At 43.0% G+C, this 25,466-nt stretch overlaps 1 protein-coding gene across 1 annotated transcript in view; it reads right to left on the bottom strand.

Moving 5' to 3' along the window:
- The window catches only part of LOC124616009 (ctenidin-1-like), a 63,719-nt gene extending 38,614 nt beyond the window's left edge, over positions 1-25,105 (bottom strand). Inside the window, exon 1 of the mRNA XM_047144223.1 lies at positions 25,060-25,105. Coding sequence (XP_047000179.1) covers positions 25,060-25,086 — 27 coding nt within the window. The 5' untranslated portion in view covers positions 25,087-25,105. The remainder of the gene's footprint in view (positions 1-25,059) is intronic.
- Between the last annotated feature and the right edge of the window lie 361 nt (positions 25,106-25,466).

Below are 25,466 nucleotides of genomic sequence, written 5' to 3'. Positions count from 1 at the left end.
ATCTTTTGCAGCCATCCATGTACTATATGTTCCAAACCAACGATGTAATGTCACTCGTCAACAATTGTTCCCGGTTGATTTGCAGAACATTCTTGATAATTCGAACGAATGATTTGGCCACCCAGATCCCATCCAACACTTATGGAGCAGATCCAGGGGTCAGTTCACGCACAAAACCCTGCACCGACAACACTTTCGCAATTATGGAATGCCATAGAGGCAGCGTGGCTCAGTATTTCTGTAGGGGACTTCCAACGACTTGGTGATCCATGCCACGTCTACGGAAGTCCGATACGATATTAGGAGGTATACCACGACATTTGTTACCTTACTGTATCCGTGTGTAATTTACATTTTTTTTATATTGTTGGGCTTAAAATCGACGCTGAGTTAGTGATGTCACTGATATGTAGATACGCCAAAGCTTTAAACATTGGAAATGAAAGAAGTCTTATCTTCCCTTCTTTTCTCGTTTTTCATATCCTACCAACAGGCGCGGATTGAGGCACAATGAGTTTCCTTTTGACAGGATTTGTAACAGTTTGTGACAACTTGCTCGATGGGAGGATGACGCACTAAGTTCTTTGAGGCGGTTGGGTTATCTATGTCAGATGATTTTGCCGTAAGTTTTAAATGGAATGCATGGGGAGCTATTATTCGTGTGCTAGATCTGGTTAAGTCCACATCGCTCACCACACAGGCCAGCAGAGTACTATGGAGTCACAAGTTACAAGTACAAAACAGCTCCAATTTGTTCATTTCGTTGTTTCCGGTTGATCGTTTGGTTAGTTAATGTTTATTCAGTAGCATTATTGTGAAGTTTATTAAATCTGACAACGATTATATCAGTTTAGAAGTGATTCGGGCCACGTCGTGTAGGTTGGTATCTGAGCACTCCTAGGGTATTAGGAATCTTCTGTTCTTGTAACGTGTTTCATTCATGTGGAACCAACATATTTTTTATTTATTTTTTTTTTTTTTTAGTGCTGGGCTCCACGTTTCGGGGTTGGTCTCAGCTCGATCCCTGCGTTTCTTTATAAGATTAACGTCTGATAACTTGGTCGCGTCTTTTAATGCTGCCACACGGATAAGTTCCTTCATGCAATTTTCTTTGACTCTGTTGCTCTGACTTGGGTTTCATATATCACTGGGAATAGCAACAGTAAATGTGTACATTGTGTATTTTCCAGTATGTTATGCAACAATTTTGTATATATTGCAACGTATCTGATGCAGCCACTTTCCATGACGTAAAAGTGTAATGTAAATGTAGCAGATAGTATTTGCAAGGAGTAATATCCGGTACCTAACTTTTCCTGAATGAATGAAAATGTGAAAACAGAACAAACAGAAAACTAGGGCTAGACTCTCTTAAAAGGAAAAAGAAGTATGTTAAAATCTCGTAAGAGGGAAGAACATAATCTGTAAAAGGTCATTAGGCACTATCAATTGACGCACTGAGAACCGCAGTGGTCCAAAGCACAGAACCAATCTTTTGAGAAAAATAGATATTTGTGGAAATCAAATTTATGGACAAACCACTAGTCTCAGAGGTCTTAATGGTGTTTTAATCAAGTCTCAACATCTTAAACTTCCTACAAACAAATAACGTTTCCATTCTGTTACGAAATATTAATTACTATTAAAGATTTTATTTATTACTAATATTAATTCACAGAGCTCGATACGCAGGCTACTGAAAATAGCATCTTTTGACAGTAGTTAAGTTTATAATTAATGTGAAACTATAATTAGAACATAAAGAACAGAAACTAATGCACCACATACACAATTAGCACCTGTTTCATTACTTCATGGTCCTCATTATCACCATTTTCATTATACACATTCTGTGGATTGAGGTTCAGATAAAACTGTCGATACACCTCCGATTACGAAGTATTGCTACCAAAGTACTTTACATATACACTAAATTATACAGTCATCCCTAGATAACAAATCAGCAACACAGAGCAAAAAAATTATACTTTGTTCTTTGGGTCCATATGCAAACGAATATCCGAGAAATCGGTGAGGCAGGTTTTCGTGGTTGATCATGTACACAGTGTTGGGTTACAGATGTATATAAAGCTGATTCACCATAAGATCAACAAAAATCAGTAGCATGCACAAATTGATGATGGTGTACTTTAGGCCCTTATTGTTCTCAGCGCCTCAACACATTAAAACAGTAAAGCCTGAAAGTGTAGTTCTGTCACTGTATTCCTAGCTCTGCTTGAGGTTATAGACAAGGTAGTGCATATGTCATGTAGTTCTCTGCATCCACAAAATTTTAATAAGCATTTTCTCCTAAAATGTTCGTATCACCATATTATTTGGCAAGATTCTGACGCTATTTCTTGAAATTTGCTGGTATTTTTTGATTAGAATGCAGAAATAGGAGTCGGCGGGGGTGGCGACTCAGTCCAGAACCGCGCGACTGCTATGGTCGCAGGCTCGAATCCCGCCACGGGCATGGGTGTGTGAGATGTCCTTAGGTTAGTTAGGTTTAAGTAGTTCTAAGTTCTAGGGGACTGATGACCTTAGATGTTAAGTCCCGTAGTGCTCAGAGCCATTTGAACAATTTGAGCAGAAATAGGATGTCCTCTCAGTCACACATATGGCACACGCTCAGTGGCAAACTAGTGCATAAGCTTGTAGACTATATCGACAGAGTGTTCAGTGTAGTGCTGAACTAATCCACTGTGCTTGCATTGACAAGGAGTGGGCCCAGTCATTTTCTTATGCTAACTGTTTTGAGGTGACAAACTCATGGCCGATATGCTTCCCCAAACCTTGTACAACCCGTACTTGTGTACTGTCTCTAACAATCTCATCAAAGACACAACATTCAACACTAATTCTCCTTCCTTCCTACATGTAAACAAGTGTATAGTGTTTCTTAAGGTCGCTATTTGAGCCCTGTAGTATCAGATTACTCGTAGTGTTAGATACTAAGCTGTCATTTTAAAGCATACAGAGGTATTTGCCTGCAGTCAACAGCAGCCGTTAGAAGATAAAACTGTAGAGCAGCCATATGTGGCATGTAACTTTTTCTTTATTTTTACGTGTGTCACTCAATCACTGTGCCGTCCTACATACAAGTACGAGATGCGACAGTAAAGTAATGAGACTGATTTCCTTGCAATATGTGGCAACCCTGCAGGCTTGCGTAGGTACATTATCTTTGACCTTGGTTTGTAAGCTGCTCCTATTCCAAGCAGCACATCGATGCAACTGCTCAGTTGTGAGTTGTGCTGTAATAAGTTAACACGTGTTTGTGTCTCTCGTCACGGAAGTGAAACCGCATAATATTGCGCAACGGTATGTCATTTCTTTTTGCGTTAAATTGGGTGAAAACACGATAGCAACTTACGGTAAGCTTCAGAAGGCTTTTGGAGAAGAGGTTATGTCAAGAGCGTGACTGCTACGGTCACAGGATCAAATCCTGCATTGGGCATGGATGTGTGTGTTAGTGCGTGTAGGTTAGTTAGGTTTAAGTAGTTCTAAGTCCTAGGGGACTGATGACCTCAGACGTTAAGTCCCATAGTGCTCAGAGCCATTTGAACCATTTTATGTCATAAGTCCAACTTTTTCGTTGGCATAAAATGTTTAGTGAAGGCAGAACGAATGTTGAAGATGAAGATGGCAGTGGACGACCATCAACCTCACGGATGGATGTCAACTTTGCCAGGGTGCGTGAACTCGTACGATCTGATCGAAGATTGTCCGTGAAGATGATTGCAGAAGAACTGAACATCAATCGAGAAACGGTTCGTCTAATAATAACTGAAGATCTTGTGCAAGAATGGTCCCCTAAAATCTCACATCACATCAGCGAGAAACACGGAAAAATGTGGCAGCTCATCTGTTAGAGAAAACGGAAATCAATCCAGAATTGTTGAACCATGTTATCACTGGTGATGTAAGTTGGTTTTTTCAGTACGATTCAGAGACAAAATTCCGAAGTTCGCAACGGTGCTGAAAGGGATCACCCAGAGCAAAAAAAGCTCTCATTTCAAAGTGAAAAGTGAAATGCATGCCAGTGTACTTCTTTAATTCCAAGGGAATTGTTCATAAAGAGTCGGTGCCTCCTGGTCAAACAGTTAACCAATATTACTACAAAGAGATTTTAGAAAGACTTCGTAAAAGAGTTCTTCGTGTCCGTGCCAGCATTGCTGAAAATTGGATTTTGCATCACGATAATGCGCCATCCCAAAATGCTCCGTCAGAACAGCAATTTTTAACCTCAAAACAAATCTCAGTACTACCACGGCCACCTTATTCACCAGATATCGCTCCGTGCGACTTTTTATACTTCCAAGAGTCAAAACGGCGGTCAAGGGACACCATTTTCAAACAACACGAAATGTCCAAAAAGCTGTGACGAGGGTCTTGGAGGATATTACAGAAGATGAGTTCCAGAAATGTTACCATAAATGGCAGAAGCGCTGGAAAAAGTATGTGCAATCAGAAGGGAACTACTTTGAAGGAGACAATACTAATCTTGACTTAAACAGTAAGCAACATTTTTTGTCACATAATCTCATTACTTTATTGTCGCACCTCGTATGACGATACCACTACGCACAGCCCGATATTCGTGACTATCGACCTTCGGCTATATAACTTCTGAAGATGTTCACGTTGCCGGCCGCGGTGGTCTCGCGGTTAAGGCGCTCAGTCCGGAACCGCGCGACTGCTACGGTCGCAGGTTCGAATCCTGCCTAGGGCATGGATGTGTGTGATGTCCTTAGGTTAGTTAGGTTTAAGTAGTTCTAAGTTCTAGGGCACTGATGACCACAGATGTTAAGTACCATAGTGCTCAGAGCCATTTGAACAATTTTTGCTCACGTTGGTCGAGTGAAACATGTAAAATTAAGAAGTTAGACGCGACTCGTGGCTGCTGTACAGTTTTTAACTGTCACTTTATATTTATAGTAGATTGGACCTCCTTTGAGCTGAACGTGCGATTATTCTTGCTGAGTTTCATTGTACAAAGGAATTTAAATTAATGAATGTGGCGAATTACTTCCGATCTTCAGTGGCACACTTCTCGCAGTGAACAACACTATTATTATTCTTACGGTCCGACCAAGGTGATTAACAGTTGCGGTGATCCCTCTACTGACTACTCGCTGGCGCAAAGTGTTAGCGTTGGTTTGTCAGCCACCAGAAACTCAGAGGCGCGCCTTCGAAACGTGACTGCAGAACTGACCGGTCTTTGCCAATTACGACCTCAAACGCGGAAGCTGGGTAGGGAAACTATAGCCACAACGATCGGTGTTGAACTTTCGCTGCAGTTACTTCTCCACTGGTGTAAATTCGTTTTCCTTTCGGTAGCGGCAAATCAGCTGAATTTATCGCTGAACCGCAGTGGAGTCATGAAAGAAACAACAAATATCTTGCTTTTTTCAAAAAGTAAACACTTTTGAAATAGGAGCGAGATACTGACAGAGAAAGTACACTGAGAAAATCAGCTTAAATCTCCAATGTTTCAGGACGAAGTTCCTGTTCCTGGTCATAATTGTTTAATTACTCGATTCGAATTTCCTCCTCGGAGCAGGACGTAGCTTACTATTAGTGGTCACAAAATGTCAGACTCAAATGATGTAGCGTACAGAAGCTTACATTGTAGTTCACAGAAATTATTTTGGACACAAACTGTAACGTAATGCAGTACCTTCAGTGTTTTTCAGTCCAATTAGCTTAGCTGTTGTAGCAATGTGTTCGGGAGCTGGTGTTGAGTGAAAGGATACTGGGCCATAAATTTATTAACATATTTATTAAAACCACAAAACAATTTATTGAAAAGCAAAAAATGATGGAAGACAAACTGAGCAGTTTCCCCTGGAAATAATTAAATTAAATTCCGACAACACAACTGTTGGTAAATATTATATATCTTTGAGAAGTGACTGAATTAAATTTGAAAAAATTATTTTTTGAAAAAAAACATTAAGTTAAAAAATTGAGAGGTGCTTGTCTATAAAATTAACCTGCATATTCCACATTACAAGATTAAAAACATATCGTGAGTAGATAAAAAGTCGTTAACATCAGCCTTCCACGATCATTTGACTGTTTGCAGATAATTAGAAGGAAGATCACTGGTCCCAAGCAGCCTGACAACATTAAATTCAAAGTATGATACAAGTGGAAGTTGCAGAGTCAAGTAGTTTCTCTTCCTTGCGATTTTCATTAGAGAAATAGACACTCTCAGTAAAGGCATTTATCGTACCGACGCCTCTTTAGCTGGACCCACAATATAAACAACAGATACATCAAGGTATCCTGTAAAATACGAACCACTAATTAGTAATTTGCAAAAAGACATTGTAAATACAATTGAAAAAGGCGAACGTTGCACATGAAGCACCTGATTCCAGAATAAATGACATATTTTAATTACAGGTGTTGCCAAAGTTAGTCAGACAGCTTGAGCACCACTAGTTTAGTCACAGAAATGTAACTTGAGTGAGATCATTTAAAGTATTCGTGAATGAAAATGCTTGCAGGTCACGATGGACAACCAGTATGGCGATTTTCACTGGTACACCTGCCTAATATCGTGCAGGGCCCCGCGAGCACGCGTAAGTGCCACAACAAGACGTGGCATGGAATCGACTAATGTCTGAAGTAGTGCTGCAGGGAACTGACACCATGAATCCTGCAGAGCTGTCCATAAATCCGTAAGAGTGCGATGGGGTTGAGATCTCTTCTGAACACCACGTTGCAAGGCATCCCGTATATACTCAACAATGTTCATGTCTGGGGAGTTTGGTGGCCAGCGGAAGTGTTTAAACTCAGAAGAGTGTTCCTGACACCACACTGCAGCAACTCTGGACGTGTAGAGTGTCGCATTGTCCTGTAGGAATTGCCCAAGTCCGTCGAAATGGATGGACGCAGGTGATCAGACAGGAGTCGTATATCACTCCAACTGCACACACCTCACACCATAACAGAGGCTCCACCATCTTGAACAGTCCCCTGCTGACGTGCAGTGTCTATGGATTCATGAGGTTGTCTCCAGACATATACACGACCATCCGGTCGATACAATTTGAAACGAGACTCGTCCGACCAGGCAACATGTTTCCAGTCATCAACAGTCCAACGCCGGGGTTGACGCGTCCATGTGAAGCGTAGGGGCAAAGTTTTGTGTCGAACAGTCATAAATGGTACACGAGTGCATCTTCGGCTCCGAAAGCCCGTATAAATGATGTTTCGTTGAATAGTTCGCACGCCGAGACTTGTTGATGACCCAGCATTGTAATCTGCAACAATTTGCAGAAGGGTTGCACTTCTGACACGTTGAACGATTCTCTTCAGTTGTCGTTGATCCAGTTCTTTCAGAATCTTTTTCCGGCTGCAGCGATGTCTGATAATTGATGTTTTACCAGATTCCTGATATTCACTGTACCCTTGTGAAATCCTCGTGCGGGAAAATCCCCACTTCATCGCTACCTCGGAGATGCTGTGGCCCATCGGTCTTGCGCCGACTATGACACCACGTTCAAACTCACATAAATCTTGATAACCTGTCATTGTAGCAGCAGTAACCGATCTAACAACTGCGCCAGATATCTGTTGTCTTATATAGGCATTGCTGACCAGTGCTGACCAGTGCCATCTCCTGCCTGTTTATATATCTCTGTATTTGAATACACATGCCTATACCAGTTTCTTTGGCGCTTCAGTGTAGAACAGCCGCTGCACGGCACACCATAATCATGCACACGGTTATCGAACGCGCACCATAATTTCTTGCAGATCGAAGCGTAAGTTGAGAACTGCTCGACCAAGGACTGCCATGAAGCAGACTTTGCGGCGAGTTGGGTAAGAATTAGGAACAACGGATGCTATTCACCAGATGCGAGTGCACCCGATAATTGAAACTGGCAGATAGGAACCCAACCCGACTCCACACTGGACATAAGCATCTTGCAAATTCAAATACCGGGAACAAATTAGGTTCCGTGCATAGCGCAGAGGTTTTATCAACGAGCCATATCCTCGGCCCCACGCGACACCCAATCTCACCGAAACCGCTGTGACCAAAAACGCAACTTTTAGCAGCGGGCCAAGGACTCTGTCGGCCGTCACGGCGTTTTACTCCAGCGGCTGTAAAACACGCCGCTCAACCGCCCGTCACTGAGCGAGCGCCTTCTGGCAGCAAAAGCGCATAAGTGCTGCCCCAAGGACCTGCCCTCTGCAGACGACAAACCGCTCGAGAAGCTATTACGTTTGGAGAGGCTAATAACGAGCGGGAACTATCGATAACGAAACTGCCCGAACGGCATAGTTGTGATTTATATACAGTTCACCTATTGCAATTGGCGACGATGAAAAACTGAAACCTCTAGTAATGGGGCTAAACCGCTACATTATCAATAGTGTGTGTAAGTGATGGGATAAGCTTAAACCAGGTTCCACATCGTGCAGCGTCGACACATTGCGTATTTGATAAGTTTTCTTGCGAACGCTGGAATGTACGGCTCTTTAAGAAAGGTTCTGACGTTCAGTACCGTATCGCCCGTCTTTCATACAGGGATTAGGCATGTGTCTGTTCCACCTTCACAGAATTTATTTTCACCGTTCCCATGGCCGAATTTTGCTTTTTCTTCGCTCGGACACCATGATGTTTTGGGCAGTGTCACATTCGTTCATTTTATGTAGGTTACCTTTCACTTTATTCTATTATTTCGTCATTAATAGCAGAGACAGCCAATTCATTACGAATGATTACATTTGTAGTTACATGTCTGCTTGTGCAGGTCTTAACTGTCCTCAATTATTTCATCTCTACTGCTTGCATTTTTCTAATGTCTTTTTTCTTTATTTATCTGAATCTCATTTCCATATTAAGCAAATTTTTTCGCTATAGTTTTATAAATTTTCAGATTTGCATCAGTTCGCCGTCCGGGGTGGCCGAGCGGTTCTAGGCGCTACAGTCTGGAACCGCGTGACCGCTACGCTCGCAGGTTCAAATCTTGTCTCGCTCATGGATGTGTGTGAAGATAGTTAGTTAGATTTAAGTAGTTAGTTAGACTTAAGTAGTTCTAAGGTCTAGGGGACTGATAACTTCAGAAGTTAAGTCCCATAGTGCTCAGAGCCATTTTTTTCATCATTTCTAGATTTACAGTTACGTATATTACTTGAAAACTGTACGGTTTTTACGTGCATCATTATTAAAACCATAGTTCACATTGCATCCCAGACGCTTCACATGTGATACCAATTCCGTAATTTTGTTGCAAGGTCCCGACAGTCACAGAGGGCGGGCCTATTAGTTATAGGGAGCTCCAACGTTAGGCGGGTTATGGAGCCCCTTAGGAAAATAGCGGATAGGTCGGGGAAGAATGCCAGTGTGCACTCGGTGTGCTTGCCGGGGGGTCTCGTCCGTAATGTGGAGGAGGCCCTTCCGGCAGCTATTGAACGCACTGGGTGTGACCGGCTGCAGATAGTAGCACATGTCGGAACGAATGACGCCTGCCGCTTGGGTTCTGAGGCCATCCTTGGTTCCTTCCGGCGGCTGGCTGATTTGGTGAAGACAACCAGCATCGCACGCGGAGTGCAAGCTGAGCTTAATATCTGCAGCATAGTGCCCAGAGTCGATCGCGGTCCTCTGGTTTGGAGCCGTGTGGAGGGTCTAAACCAGAGGCTCAGACGACTCTGCGACTATAATGGTTGCAAATTCATCGACCTCCGTTATTGGGTGGAGAACTGTAGGGCCCCCCTAGACAGGTCAGGCGTGCACTACACACCGGAAGCAGCTACTAGGGTAGCAGAGTACGTGTGGCGTGCACACGGGGGTTTTTTAGGTTAGAGGGACCCCCCCTTGGGCGAAACGATAAAATACCTGACGGCTTACCAGAGAGGACATTATCATCGATGATAAAGAACGTCCGTCCTCAGAGACCAAAAACAGGAAAAGTTAACGTAGTATTGGTAAACTGCAGGAGTATCCAGGGCAAGGTTCCTGAATTAGTATCTCTTATTGAAGGAAATAGTGCGCATATAGTATTAGGAACGGAAAGTTGGTTAAAACCGGAAGTGAACAGTAACGAAATCCTAGACACAGAATGGAATATATACCGCAAGGATAGGATAAACGCCAATGGTGGAGGAGTATTTATAGCAGTAAAGAATTCAATAATATCCAGTGAAGTTATTAGCGAATGCGAATGTGAAATAATCTGGGTTAAGTTAAGTATCAAAGGTGGGTCAGATATGATAGTCGGATGCTTCTATAGACCACCTGCATCAGCAACCGTAGTAGTTGAGCGCCTCAGAGAGAACCTGCAGAACGTCGTGAAGAAGTTTCGTGATCATACTATCGTAATAGGGGGAGACTTCAATCTACCAGGTATAGAATGGGATAGTCACACAATCAGAACTGGAGCCAGGGACAGAGACTCTTGTGACATTATCCTGACTGCCTTGTCCGAGAATTACCTCGAGCAGATAGTTAGAGAACCAACTCGTGAAGCTAACGTTTTAGACCTCATAGCAACAAATAGACCGGAACTTTTCGACTCCGTGAATGTAGAAGAGGGTATCAGTGATCATAAGTCAGTGGTTGCATCAATGACTACAAGTGTAATAAGAAATGCCAAGAAAGGAAGGAAAATATATTTGCTTAACAAGAGTGATAGGGCACAAATCGCAGAATATCTGAGTGACCACCATCAAACGTTCATTTCTGAGGAAGAGGATGTGGAACAAAAATGGAAAAAATTCAGAAACATCGTCCAGTACGCCTTAGATAAGTTCGTACCGACCAAGGTCCAAAGCGAGGGGAAAGATCCACCGTGGTATAACAATCATGTACGAAAGGTACTACGGAAACAAAGAAAGCTTCATCATAGGTTTAAGAGTAGTCTAATCATAGCTGATAAGGAAAAGCTGAACGAAGCGAAAAAGAGCGTAAAGAGAGCAATGAGAGAAGCATTCAACGAATTCGAACATAAAACATTGGCAAACAATCTAAACAAGAACCCTAAAAAGTTTTGGTCATATGTAAAATCGGTAAGCGGATCTAAATCCCCTATTCAGTCACTCGTTGACCACGATGGCAACGAAACAGAGGACGACCGAAGAAAGGCAGAAATACTGAATTCAGTGTTCCGAAACTGTTTCACTGCGGAAAATCGTAACACGGTCCCTGACTTCAGCCGTCGCACGGACGCCAAAATGGAAAATATTGAAATAAACGATATCGGAATTGAAAATCAACTGCTATCACTTAGTAGCGGAAAAGCATCCGGACCAGACGAGATACCCTTAAGATTCTACAGTGATTATGCTAAAGAACTTGCCCCCTTTCTATCAGCAATTTATCGTAGATCGCTGGAAGAACGTAAAGTACCTAGCGACTGGAAGAAAGCGCAGGTCGTTCCCATTTTCAAGAAGGGTCATAAATCAGATGCGAATAATTATAGGCCTATTTCGCTTACGTCAATCTGTTGTAGAATAATGGAACATGTTTTGTGTTCTCGTATTATGACGTTCTTAGATAATACAAATCTCCTTCATCATAACCAACATGGATTCCGCAAACAGAGATCATGTGAAACTCAGCTCGCCCTATTTGTCCAAGAAATTCACAGTGCCGTAGACACTGGCGAGCAGATTGATGCCGTATTCCTGGACTTCAGGAAGGCATTTGATACGGTTCCGCACTTACGTTTAGTGAAAAAAATACGAGCTTACGGAATATCGGACCAGGTTTGTGATTGGATTCAGGATTTCCTAGAAGAAAGAACACAACATGTCATTCTTAACGGTTCAAAATCTGCAGATGTAGAGGTAATTTCGGGAGTACCGCAGGGAAGCGTGATAGGACCTTTATTGTTTACAATATACATAAATGACTTAGTTGACAACATCGGTAGCTCCGTGAGGCTATTTGCAGATGACACTGTTGTCTACAAGAAAGTAGCAACATCAGAAGACTCGTACGTACTCCAGGAGGACCTGCAGAGGATTAATGCATGGTGCGACAGCTGGCAGCTTTCCCTAAACGTAGATAAATGTAATATAATGCGCATACATAGGGGCAGAAATCCATTCCAGTACGATTATGCCATAGGTGGTAAATCATTGGAAGCGGTAACGACCGTAAAATACTTAGGAGTTACTATCCGGAGCGATCTGAAGTGGAATGATCACATAAAACAAATAGTGGGAAAAGCAGGCGCCAGGTTGAGATTCATAGGAAGAATTCTAAGAAAATGTGACTCATCGACGAAAGAAGTAGCTTACAAAACGCTTGTTCGTCCGATTCTTGAGTATTGCTCATCGGTATGGGACCCTTACCAGGTTGGATTAATAGAAGAGATAGACATGATCCAGCGAAAAGCAGCGCGATTCGTCATGGGGACATTTAGTCAGCGCGAGAGCGTTACGGAGATGCTGAACAAGCTCCAGTGGCGGACACTTCAAGAAAGGCGTTACGCAATACGGAGAGGTTTATTATCGAAATTACGAGAGAGCACATTCCGGGAAGAGATGGGCAACATATTACTACCGCCCACATACATCTCGCGTAATGATCACAACGAAAAGATCCGAGAAATTAGAGCAAATACGGAGACTTACAAGCAGTCGTTCTTCCCACGCACAATTCGTGAATGGAACAGGGAAGGGGGGATCAGATAGTGGTACAATAAGTACCCTCCGCCACACACCGTAAGGTGGCTCGCGGAGTATAGATGTAGATGTAGATGTAGATGTATCTTCGACTGTTCTGGGTATTTTCCTTGAAAGACTATAATTTTCGTATTATGTAGTGAGGCATTTTAGATAGAATTCTGTACATACGTAGTTTAGCCGGTGTGTTGCTAGCAGGACTTTGTGTTCACTTTCTTGTACTATTATTTGATCACCCATAAATAGTATTAATTAATTTAATTCTTGGATTAGTCTCTGACTTTTAGTTTTTTTATGTTATCGTCTACATAAATAACAAAAAGACTGGTTGAAAGAAAACACCTTTGCGTTACTCGTTGAATGATTTTTATTTCTTTCCTGTATTTATTATTATTTTTGTTTCACGGTTGCCCTAACGAGGCGTGATGGGTATTCAGTCTCATTCATTATGGCTCACAATTCTTTTCGATCAAAACAATCGAAAGTTTTCTCGGTATCTATAAAATCAGGGTGAGTTTCAGTGTTAAATCTAAGCCTGTAAGGCACTAGAGTGTCGAGCGTTTTGGCCAAATGCATTATATAGTAATCAGTTTAGAAAAACTACTACTGTAATGCTCCCATAATGTAAAAGCTGCAGTGAGACAGAGCTTTCTCGGACGTTTTCAGGATATCATCTGCTTATTTATTTAACCACACAAGAAATTTGTCACCACCACGAGATATCACACTTATACCTTCAAACACCATGTGTAGCCATCACGATGTCCGTAGTTCGGCGTGGAAGACAATACATGAGTCTCTTGAGGTACGCGATATCCAGCTGAAGCCTTTGGTGTTTAGACCCCGTGGAACTACCAAATTGGGTTTGGGGAGGGGGGGGGGGGGATGTTATTTGGGATTTGGGTCGTTTCATCTGCTGCCCTGAACAGACCTACACATTTTCTATATGATCAAGATAGTGAGATTCAGAAAGCCAGTCGAAGTGTGGCAGGGTGTCTGAGTGTACACCAAAGACGGAAGGTATGCGTGGAGTGCTATGGACTGGGGTATTCTTGCCTTGGAAGACGGAGTTGTCCACAGTACACTCACCATGAAAATGAGGAAGAAAGGGCAACACCTCGTCACCGTGAATGTTGTAATAAATATTGTGATTTATGTTCACGGTACCCCCCCCCCCCCCCCACCCCCCCACAAAACATCACGGAACCCCATCCGGTCTGAACTAAACCCTACACGCACTACAGGCTAAAATTCTCATTGAGATGTCATGTCATTGCACACAGGAAAAACCATGACTGAATCACACCACACGCCCCCAGTCAGGCACTGTAGAGTTTCTGAGTCGTTTTTGGCCTACTGAAGCCGGGCAACATCATATGCAACTGCGAGCAATGGCTTTTTCGAAGTGCCCGACTCCTCATGTCCATTGGAGTATGCGCTCAGAGATTCGGAGAGATGCATCCGCGTTCACTAACAGCAATAATTAGTGTCAAATTTAAACTTAGCTGCAAAGGACAAGGTGTGACACTATATGAAGATACCATCGGTGACCGTGCGGCTCTCTAGAATGAAATGATAATTTAATAAAGACTTTAAGCTATCGACAGGCGTTGATACACATCAACGGGGACAGTTGAAAATGTGTGCCCCGAACGGGACTCGAGCCCGGGACCTCCTGCTTGCATAGCAGGGGGACTACGAATGTAGTGTGTGGGCATTAAGTTGGGAATGTGGGTCTCACGGGGAGCGTGCGAGAGATAAGTCCCTGCAGTCGTTCTATCCTCTGTGCCCTCGGTGGCTCAGATGAATAGAGTGTCTGCTATGTAAGCAGGAGATCCCGGATTCGAGTGCCCGTCGGGGCACATATTTTCAACTGTCCCCGTTGATGTATATCAACGCCTGTCGATAGCATAAGGTCTTGATTTAATCATTTCAGGTGTGACATTTGTCTCCGTTCCCTTGTGGTTACGATATCTTTACAAATGCTGTCCTCTCCCTGCGCTACATGACTGTGAGTGGTACGCCATTTTTCGTAGACACACTGGACAGTCCACGTCGATACATCCACAATTTCATCCGTCGAGTAGTCACGAGCGGTTGCAAACATGATGGCTCCTTTCTGATATCCTGTCACGTCGAACTATTTTACTGTGCTGAGTGACACCCAGACATCACTTTACTGCTATAATTTATGTGATGGTTTGGTGATCACATGATACCCAAGTACCATTTCCACGCCATGTACAGCGCTCCAAAGCTATTAGTATGCAAAGTTTTAAACATGGCTGCTTGTTTCAGTGCCCGTTTCTAAACTGCAACAAATGAGCCCCCGGTCACTATTAATTTTAATCTTATTGGCCAGGTTTCAACACTACTAAGAGTGCCTTCATCAGAATTAAAACAATTATAATGGCCTATAACATGGTTACAAATTTATAGAAAAAGACATTTGTTATATAAAAAGTGTAAGTACTAACTAACAATAAAAGACAGAGGCAGCACTTACAAGGGCTTTAGTCACAAAATATATAGAAAGGAATGCGTGAAGGCGAGCCACTATGGGCTGCTTGTAGCTGTTCAGTCACAGGTTGCAGCGGACTCCGTTGAAAGCACTCTTAGTAGTGTTGAAACCTGGTCAATAAGACTAAAAATAATAGTGACCGAGGTCTCATTTGTTTCAATTCTCTTTTAAAAGAATGATTCACTTTTTGTCCCGTGAACCTATTTGGCATATAAGAACCAAGTAACGTACCATACACACACACACACACACACACACATATATATATATATATATATATATATATATATATATATATATATATATATATACTAGCTAAACAAAAATGCCCCTCACAAAATATCGTTCCGCGCATATTTCGAGCAGCAAATCGACGTTAAAGACGCAATCTGCCAACAATCCCACGTAAGGTAAGTAACTCCGTCAGGAAGTAGACCACTGCTGTGTAGTTCGTGGAGTGAATAGCGTTTTGGGATAGCATGCAGGAGGTCAAGGGTTCGATTCTGGGTCGAGCCTTGTAAAAACACGTCATACAGCGATTGCAGCGGTCCTAAAACATTTGCAGTTACGTACTACGAACTCATTAATGGAAATACAATGGTTTTCATTCGTCAGCTTTTAAGGAAACCTTTCGCACGTCGTGGACTCGAATTGTTCTGCACCACTGCATCGACAAGATTCCAAACCCTTTTTGTTTACCCCCTCCCAATGGTCCCATCGATTAATAGCAGCTATTATTCTTGCCGCGTTCAGTTCCACTACATTTCGTTAGGGCTTTACGTCAGCACTAGGGCTAGAAAAGCGCTTTGCAAATAATTTCGTTGGGACCTTTTGGGGAGGGAACACAGAAAAGGGTTTGCAATCTAGCAAGATGCAGTAGCCCGAAACAAGTCGCGTCCACGACGTGCAAAACGCTTCTTTAAATGTTGACCAATGAAAACGATTTTACTTCCATTTCTTTAGCACGTAACTGCTAATGTTTTGTCCCACTGTAATCACTGTATGACGATTAAGACGCCAGACATCGTGCCACGCAGATTACTTTTCGAAAATAAAAACAAATAAGCCTCGACTCCACAATCGAACCATCGACCTCCTGCATGGTAACTCAAAACGCTATCCACTGCACCAACTGGTAAGCAGTGTTCTGCCTCCTGACAGAAGTAGTTACCGTACATGTGATTATAGTGTTTCCCGATTGCAAATCTATAAGTTACATGTAATGCCCGAAAATTAAGCAGAACGAAATTTTATGACAGACATTTTTGTATTGCCAGTGTGTGAGGAATCACACTGCGGAGTCCTAGTGCGAGAGTTTTTCTTCACCGTATACACAGGGTGGTCAAAAATAGTCTAAAAAGCTTGTAAGGCCATTGCAGGGGAGTGTGCTCTGAGAAATGTTGAGAAAAAAGTTCGATACGTTCTGACATTTCCGAATTATTTATCACTGAGGTTAGTCAATCAGGACATGGCGCGCGCAAATTCAAGCAGCCTGCCAGAGGCTCCTCTGGTTTCTTCAATCAGAACAAACGTAGCTTTTGTTCTCCTACCTTATATTTATCGCTTCCGAAAAATATCACATTTTAACTGTTAACGAGCATTTCAACACGTGGTAGTTCACGTACCCACAGAAGTCTGTGCATTACGGGATTCCAGTGAGTGCATGTGTTTGAGTCTGTGAGCGCAACCGCCTGATTGGCTAATTTCAGTGCTAAAGAATTCGGAAACGGAGCAAAAAATTATTCCTCAGTGCTAACTCCCTTGTGACACCCTTACAAGCTTATCTGACTTTCTGACCACCCTGTGTAAGTAAGAACACAATATAACATCACAAATTTGAGAAATTTACAGACCAGAAATTGACAACCTAAAGTGCACTGAAGGTACCTTTTGCCTAAGTCCTCGATGGAGCATGACACCAAGCACAGGCGACACTGCAGGACGCTGTCTGAGGTTTATAAAGCCGCAAATTGACAAAGACAGAAGCTTCTCTGGTGGGTGTTAGATTTACTACTTGTGGCACCACAGTCATTTCAAGGTAATCCATTTTTCTCTGTGGCGTAATCCGTATTTGAAGACACTGGCTTTTCGCACGCCACCTTTGTACTCTCATTGCTGTGTTAGTGCTACGAGTACCTCAGCTGTCTTAAGGAATCTCTTTATGTCTTTCAATTGCGAACACGCGTATCATGTCATTTCTGGAAACCCAGAATCTACTCTGTAGGAATCAACATGGATTGCGGAAACAGCGATCGTGTGAGACCCAACTCGCTTTATTTGTTCATGAGAAACAGAAAATATTAGATACAGGCTCCCAGGTAGATGCCATTTTCCTTGACTTCCGGAAGGCGTTCGATACAGTTCCGCACTGTCGCCTGATAAACAAAGTAAGAGCCTACGGAATATCAGACCAGCTGTGTGGTTGAATTGAAGAGTTTTTAGCAAACAGAACACAGCATGTTGTTCTCAATGAAGAGACGTCTACAGACTTTAAAGTAACCTCTGGAGTGCCACAGGGGAGTGTTATGGGACCATTGCTTTTCACAATATATATAAGTGACCTGGTAGATAGTGCCGGAAGTTCCATGCGGCTTTTCGCGGATGATGCTGTAGTATACAGAGAAGTTGCAGCATTACAAAATTGTAGCAAAATGCAGGAAGATCTGCCGCGGATAGTCACTTGGTGCAGGGAGTGGCAACTGTCCCTTAACATAGACAAATGTAATGTATTGCGAATATATAGTAAGAAGGATCCTTTATTGTATGATTATATGATAGCGGAAGAAAAACTGGTAGCAGTTACTTCTGTAAAATATCTGGGAGTATGCGTGCGGAACGATTTGAAGTGGAACGATCATATAAAATTAATTGTTGGTAAGGCAGGTGCCAGGTTGAGATTCATTGGGAGAGTTCTTAGAAAATATAGTCCGTCAACAAAGGAGGTGACTTACAAAACACTCGTTCGACCTATACTTGAGTATTGCTCATCAGTGTGGGATCCGTACCAGATCGGGTTGACAGAGGAGATAGAGATGATCCAAACCAGAGCGGCGCGTTTCGTCACAGGGTTATTTGGTAAGCGTGATAACGTTACGGAGATGTTTAGCAAACTCAAGTGGCAGACTCTTCAAGAGAGGCGCTCTGCATCGCGGTGTAGCTTGCTGTCCAGGTTTCGAGAGGGTGCGTTTCTGGATGAGGTGTCGAATATATTGCTTCCCACTACTTATACCTCCCGAGGAGACCACGAATGTAAAATTAGAGAGATTAGAGCGCGCACGGAGGCTTTCCGGCAGTCGTTCTTGCCGCGAACCATACGCGACTGGAACAGGAAAGGGAGGTAATGACAGTGGCACGTAAAGTGCCCTTCGCCACACATCGTTGGGTGGCTTGTGGAGTATAAATGTAGATGTAGATGTACAACTTGCCTCCTGGTAAGTAAACAGAGGACGAAATACTGATGCAGAAGCTTTAGTCTTCTTCCTGCCGAAACGCACCAGATAGAATGTGGTGTGAGCAGTTACATCCTCTCCTCTCTTCGATAGCCGCCTACCGATCAGCAGATGAGGAACGGTTGAGGCCGCGGAGGCGGTACGCCCACGCCCGGGCCCTCCCACGCCGCCGGCTGGCATTGTTCCGCTCACACGGTCTGACCCCCCGGATGTCACAGGGGCCGGGTCGGCATCCGGAGCTGCCTCGCGGGTCAGTCCTTGGCCGGGTTTCCACAAACCGCTCTGCCTCACGCCCTTACCCTCTGGCCCTCGTCTGATTGGTCTCTTTGTCCATAAATGGATATGACACACCACCTCACCACTTGCCGAAAATGTTTCATCAGAAGAGCTCCGAGATCCTTCGCCGCTAACAGAGCACTGTTTCATTCGCAGTCTTTTTCACGCCCAAGGACAATACGTGCTCTGTTGTTACCGGCCGGTAATTACAACTGCGTCCCAGTACACGCTCGGCCTCAGTGTCTCTGAGTTAGCGGACCTCACTCTGCGTTGCACGATCCGACACACAACTGGCACTTTGTACGTTTTCACGGCCAGCAAGAATGCCACACCTTCATTGTGTAAGATTCGACGTGGTCGCATAGCTTAACGTACAGCAAGACAAGGATGCGAGCCGACTAGTCACGTATCGATTTCGCACCGCGGCTTAACGACGATTGGTGTGATACACCGGTTAGCGTTGGTATGATATTAATGTGATTTTGCACCCTCGTTTGGACGCCGGGTTACTCCAGAATCTCGCCTCAGAAAATGCGATACAAAAGCAGTTAAAAAATACGTCGACACGCAAAGTTTACAGGATTCACAGAAAGTGGCGGAAATGACTTCCCTCCACAACATAACTAAAGACTTTAGTGACAATGTGACAAAGCTAAAATTAAAAATAAATTTGACGCATCATTAAAAACAAAGGACCTTGTACAAAGGGTTAAAGATGCAAAATCCGGTTCCAAGGGCCTAATTAGCATTCCAGGTACACCATTTCCCTTTCATGACGTCAAAGGACTTACGTTTCATTTAAATGAAAGACAATTTGTTCGTCACATACCAACAAACTGACATGAATTCAACAAAAAGATATGGTAACTAAAGTTATGAGGTGGACTTATGTGCAGCTCTATTGCACTACTGGCCATTAAAATTGCTACACCACGAAGAAATGCAGATGATAAACAGGTATTCATTAGAAAAATATATTATACTAGAACTGACATGTGATTACATTTTCACGCAATTTGGGTGCATAGATCCTGAGAAATCAGTACCCAGAACAACCACCCCTGGCCGTAATAACGGCCTTGGTACACCTAGGCATAGAGTCAAACAGAGCTTGGATGGCGTGTACAGCTACAGCTGCCCATGCAGCTTCAACACGATACCACAGTTCATCAAGAGTAGTGACTCGCGTATTGTGACGAGCCAGTTGCTCGGCCACCATTGACCAGACGTTTTCAGTTGGTGAGAGATCTGGAGAATGTGCTGGCCAGGGCGGGCAGTCGAACATTTTCTGTATCCAGAAAGGCCCGTACAGGACCTGCAGCATGCGGTCGTGCATTATCCTGCTGAAATGTAGGATTTCACACGGATCGAATGAAGGGTAGAGCCACGGGTCGTAACACATCTGAAATGTAACGTCCACTGTTCAAAGTGCTGTCAACGCGAACAAGAGGTGACCGAGACGTGTAACCAATGGCACCCCATACCATCACGCCGGGTGATACGCCAGTATGGCGATGACGAAAACACCCTTCCAATATGCGTTCACCGCGATGTCGCCAAACACGGATGCGACCATCATGATGCTGTAAACAGATCATGGATTCATCAGGAAAAATGACGTTCTGTTATTCGTGCATCCAGGTTCGTCGTTGAGTACACCATCGCAGGCGCTCCTGTCTGTGATGCAGCGTCAGGGGCAACCGCAGCCATGGTCTCCGAGCTGATAGTCCATGCTGCTGGAAACGTCGTCGAACTGTTCGTGCAGATGGTTGTTATCTTGCAAACGTCCCCATCTGTTGACTCAGGGATCGAGGCGTGGCTGCACGATCCGATACAGCCATGCGAATAAGATTCCTGTCATCTCGACTGCTAGTGATACGAGGTCGTTGGGATCGAACACGGCGTTCGGTATTACCGTCCTGAACCCACTGATTCCATATTCTACTAACAGTCGGATCTCGGCCAACGTGAGCAGCAATGTCGCAGTACGATAAACCGAAATCGCGATAGGCTACAATCCGACCTTTATCAAAGTCGGAAACGTGATGGTACGCATTTCTCCTCCTTACACGAGGCATCAAAACAACGTTTCACCAGGCAACGCCGGATCAACTGCTGTTTGAGTATGAGAAATCAGTTGGAAACTTTCCTCATGTCAGCACGTTGTAGGTGTCGCCCCCGGCGCCAACCTTGTGTGAATGCTCTGAAAAGCTAATCATTTGCGTATCACAGCATCTTCTTCCCGTCGGTTAAATTTCGCGTCTGTAGCACGTCATCTCACGGATGTAGCAATTTTAATGGCCAGTAGTGCGCTTGACCATTCTCCCTGTAAAGAACAAAAAAATACCGATTTTGTAAGGAAGAATTGTCGCTTTATTTTCATTTACGTCCGCTGATAGACTATGACTATGAAAAAATAGTGTCTTCGGACTTCAAGAAGGATGGAACAGCATCCAAAAGTACCAAATCAAATGAAAGTTTCCAATTTTCTATTCCTCCTTCAAGAAAAAGATGGAACATTAAGAACTGCCCCAATGGCATATAAGAGTTTTAACCAAACCATGGTATACTTCATACAGCTGTAACAAGTGTAATTTATTGAATTCGTAGCGTTATTGTAAGCATTTACTACGCAATGTTTTTTTAAAGAGTAATGACAGGGCACTTATGGGTGTAAACGCTGTAGCCAGGTGACTGTAACTCTATCTGTTGATACACATCGACACTCTGTGATGTCACACTATAAGGAAATTCCTTGAGTGTTACCCTTTCCCTCGTTTTCATAGCAACTGTCTTTACATATCTAGAAGTGAAAGGACACGTTGTCTTTACAAATACCTTCGGTAAGGACTTGGAAACCATTTATCAATTTCGCTATATAACGTGCTCCACAGTGCGTTCCCATACGAAATTATGTGGCATTCAAGATAATACATGCAAATTTATGACGTCTGTCTGGGAAAAAGTCTCTGTTCTCAGGCAACAATAAATACAATGGCACACATACACCGACCCAGCTATAAGTAACGTAACAAAGTTGCAATTTGCAAAGTGTGGCGGGAGTTACAAAAATTTTTTTTATGTTTCTACCTTGTGTTACCTCACTGATATATGATGCTGCAGGGATTTGAAAATGCTCACAAGCCAAAAATGTCCAGTAATGTAATGTTACGTGATGTAACAAAGTTCGTCTGTACAAAGATTCTGACAATGTACTGCGGACGTAAAACTGTTTTAACACTCAGAAAATTATAACTTGTTTCGTACGGATGACACAATCAATAATACATAATTCGATTCAGTCACCGGACAGACATTATTTAGTTGCAGCGAAAAGGTATTGTTGGAAATTATGGTGTACATACGATCTCTGGACACAAGAAACGCTCTACCAACTTCCCCTCTGTGCGTCGTATGGTTGTATGTAGCTGAGCGCTACGAGAAGCTGTGATGCGGATTACGTCTGCGTTCATTGGGCTGCGGTGGGAACCATGCCGATGTAAAAAAAAGTATACAATTACTTGGGCAGCAATCATTTAATTAATCCTACTTCTGCAGGTCTATCAGACTGGCAAAGATGCAGACATTATCTAACCGTTCCTAGGGCCTGCTATTAGAGCATATTAGTCAAAGCCTAACACATAATTCGCAGGCAAGTAGAAAACGGTACGATATGTACGTAATTGTATGCACAGAAATTTTTATCTGCTCAGAAGCATAATTCCGTTTCCCCATGCTCGGACCTTAAATCTGTTGTAACAATTAAATTCGCTTAAATTTTGTGACCATTATAAATAATGGAATTTTTAAATACAAACAGCTAATCTTAACCGTTTGCTCAGTGGCAATGCGCTGAGGTACAAGGTAATTTCCAAGAAGCGTTGCACATCGAAGTCACGGACTGCCTTCAGCCGATATTTATCGAACGTGCGACACTCGAGGCGGCAAATAAGGATATTGTTTTTTTGCGTTGACAACAGAACGTTGAGTAAAGTTGTTTATAATGATGACTGAATCCGGCGCAGTATCGAGTTCGAATAGTCTCATGTCGCGGAAGTTAATTTCGCAACTGTGTAGTGTAGCCTGTTGTTTACAGTTTTGTTGGGAGTAAGGGCTGTAGCCAAACCACAATCTGAGCAATTGCGTCGATTGTCATGGGGAGACATGCATGACGCAGATGCGAACTTTCCTTTTTAGATGCACTACAGGTAATGCAAGAAAAGGATTTCCGTTAGGAAAAACACGTGGTCTGATATCTAAAAATTAACCATCAAGGAAAGTGTCATTATAGTGTCACGCTGCGTAAAATACTACACATTACAAGTCACTGCATCGAGAACGGAAGTGTCAATGAATACTGTTTGGGACTACTACGCTTTTTGCCGTAATGTGTGCTACGTTATTACCACGAATGAAGTGTCCATGCCGGTGGTCTAGCGGTTCTTGGCGCTTCAGTCTGGAACAGCGCGACCGCTACTGTCGCAGGTTCGAATCCTGCCTCGGGCATAGATGTGTGTGATGTCCTTAGGTTAGTTAGGGGACTGATGACCTCAGGTGTTAAGTCCCATAGTGCTCAGAGCCATTTGAACCATATGAACCATACCGGTGATGAGAACAAGGTTGTAGAAGTCACATATCGCCTCTCAGAAGTACAGGAGAGGACGTCTTCCGCAAAAGCGAAATAGAACATGTTGGGTTTTTGGAGGAATTGAATGGAAGTGTAGGAACTGCTTTATACTTCGAGTATACTCCAGGGGTAAGAAAACATCAGGCCCCCTTAAAAGGCACTTCAATTTGCCAGGTGGTGGTGGTGGTTGTTGGGATGTGTAAGGGGGACTAAACAGCTAAGGTCATCAGTCCCCCATCAATTTGCCAGGAACCAAAGCTGTAACCGCCGGCTAGGAGTCTTATAAAACTTTGAAAAAAGAAGGAATAGATCACGAATTTGTGAGCCATTTCGTTGAATTTGTGTCTTCCGACGATTCTTCGGTCCACACGCAGAATACTGAGCGTTTGTGTTTGAAATCCTCAGTTATGAGAGAACACCGACCGGGAGACTGAGACTAACTACACATTTTCCAGTATCTATACTTCACAATTTACAGTTATTTGCTAAAACTCTCCCGCGTCAGACTCTGCTGATATTTCTTAGAGAGATACCAATAGTGTATCTTGGCTGTCGAAAATAAAGAATTGCTCCCGGCTGCTTCCACCACTCGCACCATTGTCCACGCTGAAGATGTGGCTGACAAGTAAGTGAAATTACTTTAGTTACGAAAAATTCGTCTTTTGTCTTCGCTCTTGTCAAAGCTGTAAACACCACCCATATCTGCCGCCTCGTGGGATGCGCGTTAGATATACGTATATCGCTCAGTGGTATGCCTTGGCATCAATTGCATTGCTTCTTAGAAATTACCATGCAACATAACTGTTTACCTGTATTTACCTAGAAACCATTAGCGTAATAATAAACGACATAGCTTGCACAACTTCATGAGTATGGGGTTTAACATGATTTATGAGCACTAATAGACTATGTCTTTCTTTTAATAACAGCTTTTAGTTTGACAGAATTCAGCTACAACACATAATACAACATGTCGTCAAGTACGTCGTTACTACAGTGACATGTAATCTGAAATTTTTCGTTTGAGTATCTTGATATAATGTAATACTGCTTAAAAGGTATTATAATGTCAATTGTGAAAACTTTGTCGATACTTTCTGTCATTTCCTCTCTTTACTTGGATGTTGTTCTTCTTGGCATTCCATAACTTGACGTCGGCCAAGATAAATGCGATTAGCACAATTAGATTTTAAATCTACATACTGGGATTAGTAAAATCACATAGTCTGGAACTATGGATTGAATAATCAATTCCTGGTCTTTTTTACAGATATTGAATTAATGTGAATTAATATTGACTGTTTTAGATTCCTTTTTTTTTCATTAATTTTGGTGCTGACAACTTTTCACATACACAAATAGTTTTCGCAGAACAGTTAGAAGACACACTGTGTGAAACCACTGTTCAGGATGAAAGACAATTCTGAAGTAGCGGAAAATAATAATCATGCATCATACGAGAATATTTAGAAACAGAATTAAAAGAGAGAACTCAGAAAAGAGAGACTCTGTGGTTCTCCAGAACGACTTACCGCTACAGAAGCACGAAACGAACGCATGTGTCGACTGCCTGTTGAGAACTGCTGGTCCGTGGGATTTCGCTAGTTGAGTACACTGCCGTCCTTCGATGGGACACATTCCCACGTTCTTATAAGTAATTATGCAAACACACGCAAATTAGCTGTTACTCAAACGTGGTTGCAAGGTTACGGTGAGACCAGAAGAAACCCAGATAACAGAGCTCACACAGAAGCTGGGACTAATGCAGAACACCCGAAGCCGAGGACACTCCGGGTGATTCGAAATTCGTGTTACTCATCTCTGGGATATGTAATGAGTTTGTAACAGATAGTATTTTATGGGAGAGCCATTACAACGTTCGTTACGACAGAGTTTTTGATTTGTGATGTATATCGAGATGTTTATAAATGTCGGTCAC

This window comes from Schistocerca americana, chromosome 5, assembly GCF_021461395.2.
Source record: "Schistocerca americana isolate TAMUIC-IGC-003095 chromosome 5, iqSchAmer2.1, whole genome shotgun sequence".
In the NCBI taxonomy this organism is placed as follows: Eukaryota; Metazoa; Arthropoda; class Insecta; order Orthoptera; family Acrididae; genus Schistocerca; species Schistocerca americana.
This window is presented reverse-complemented; position numbering and strand designations above follow the sequence as displayed.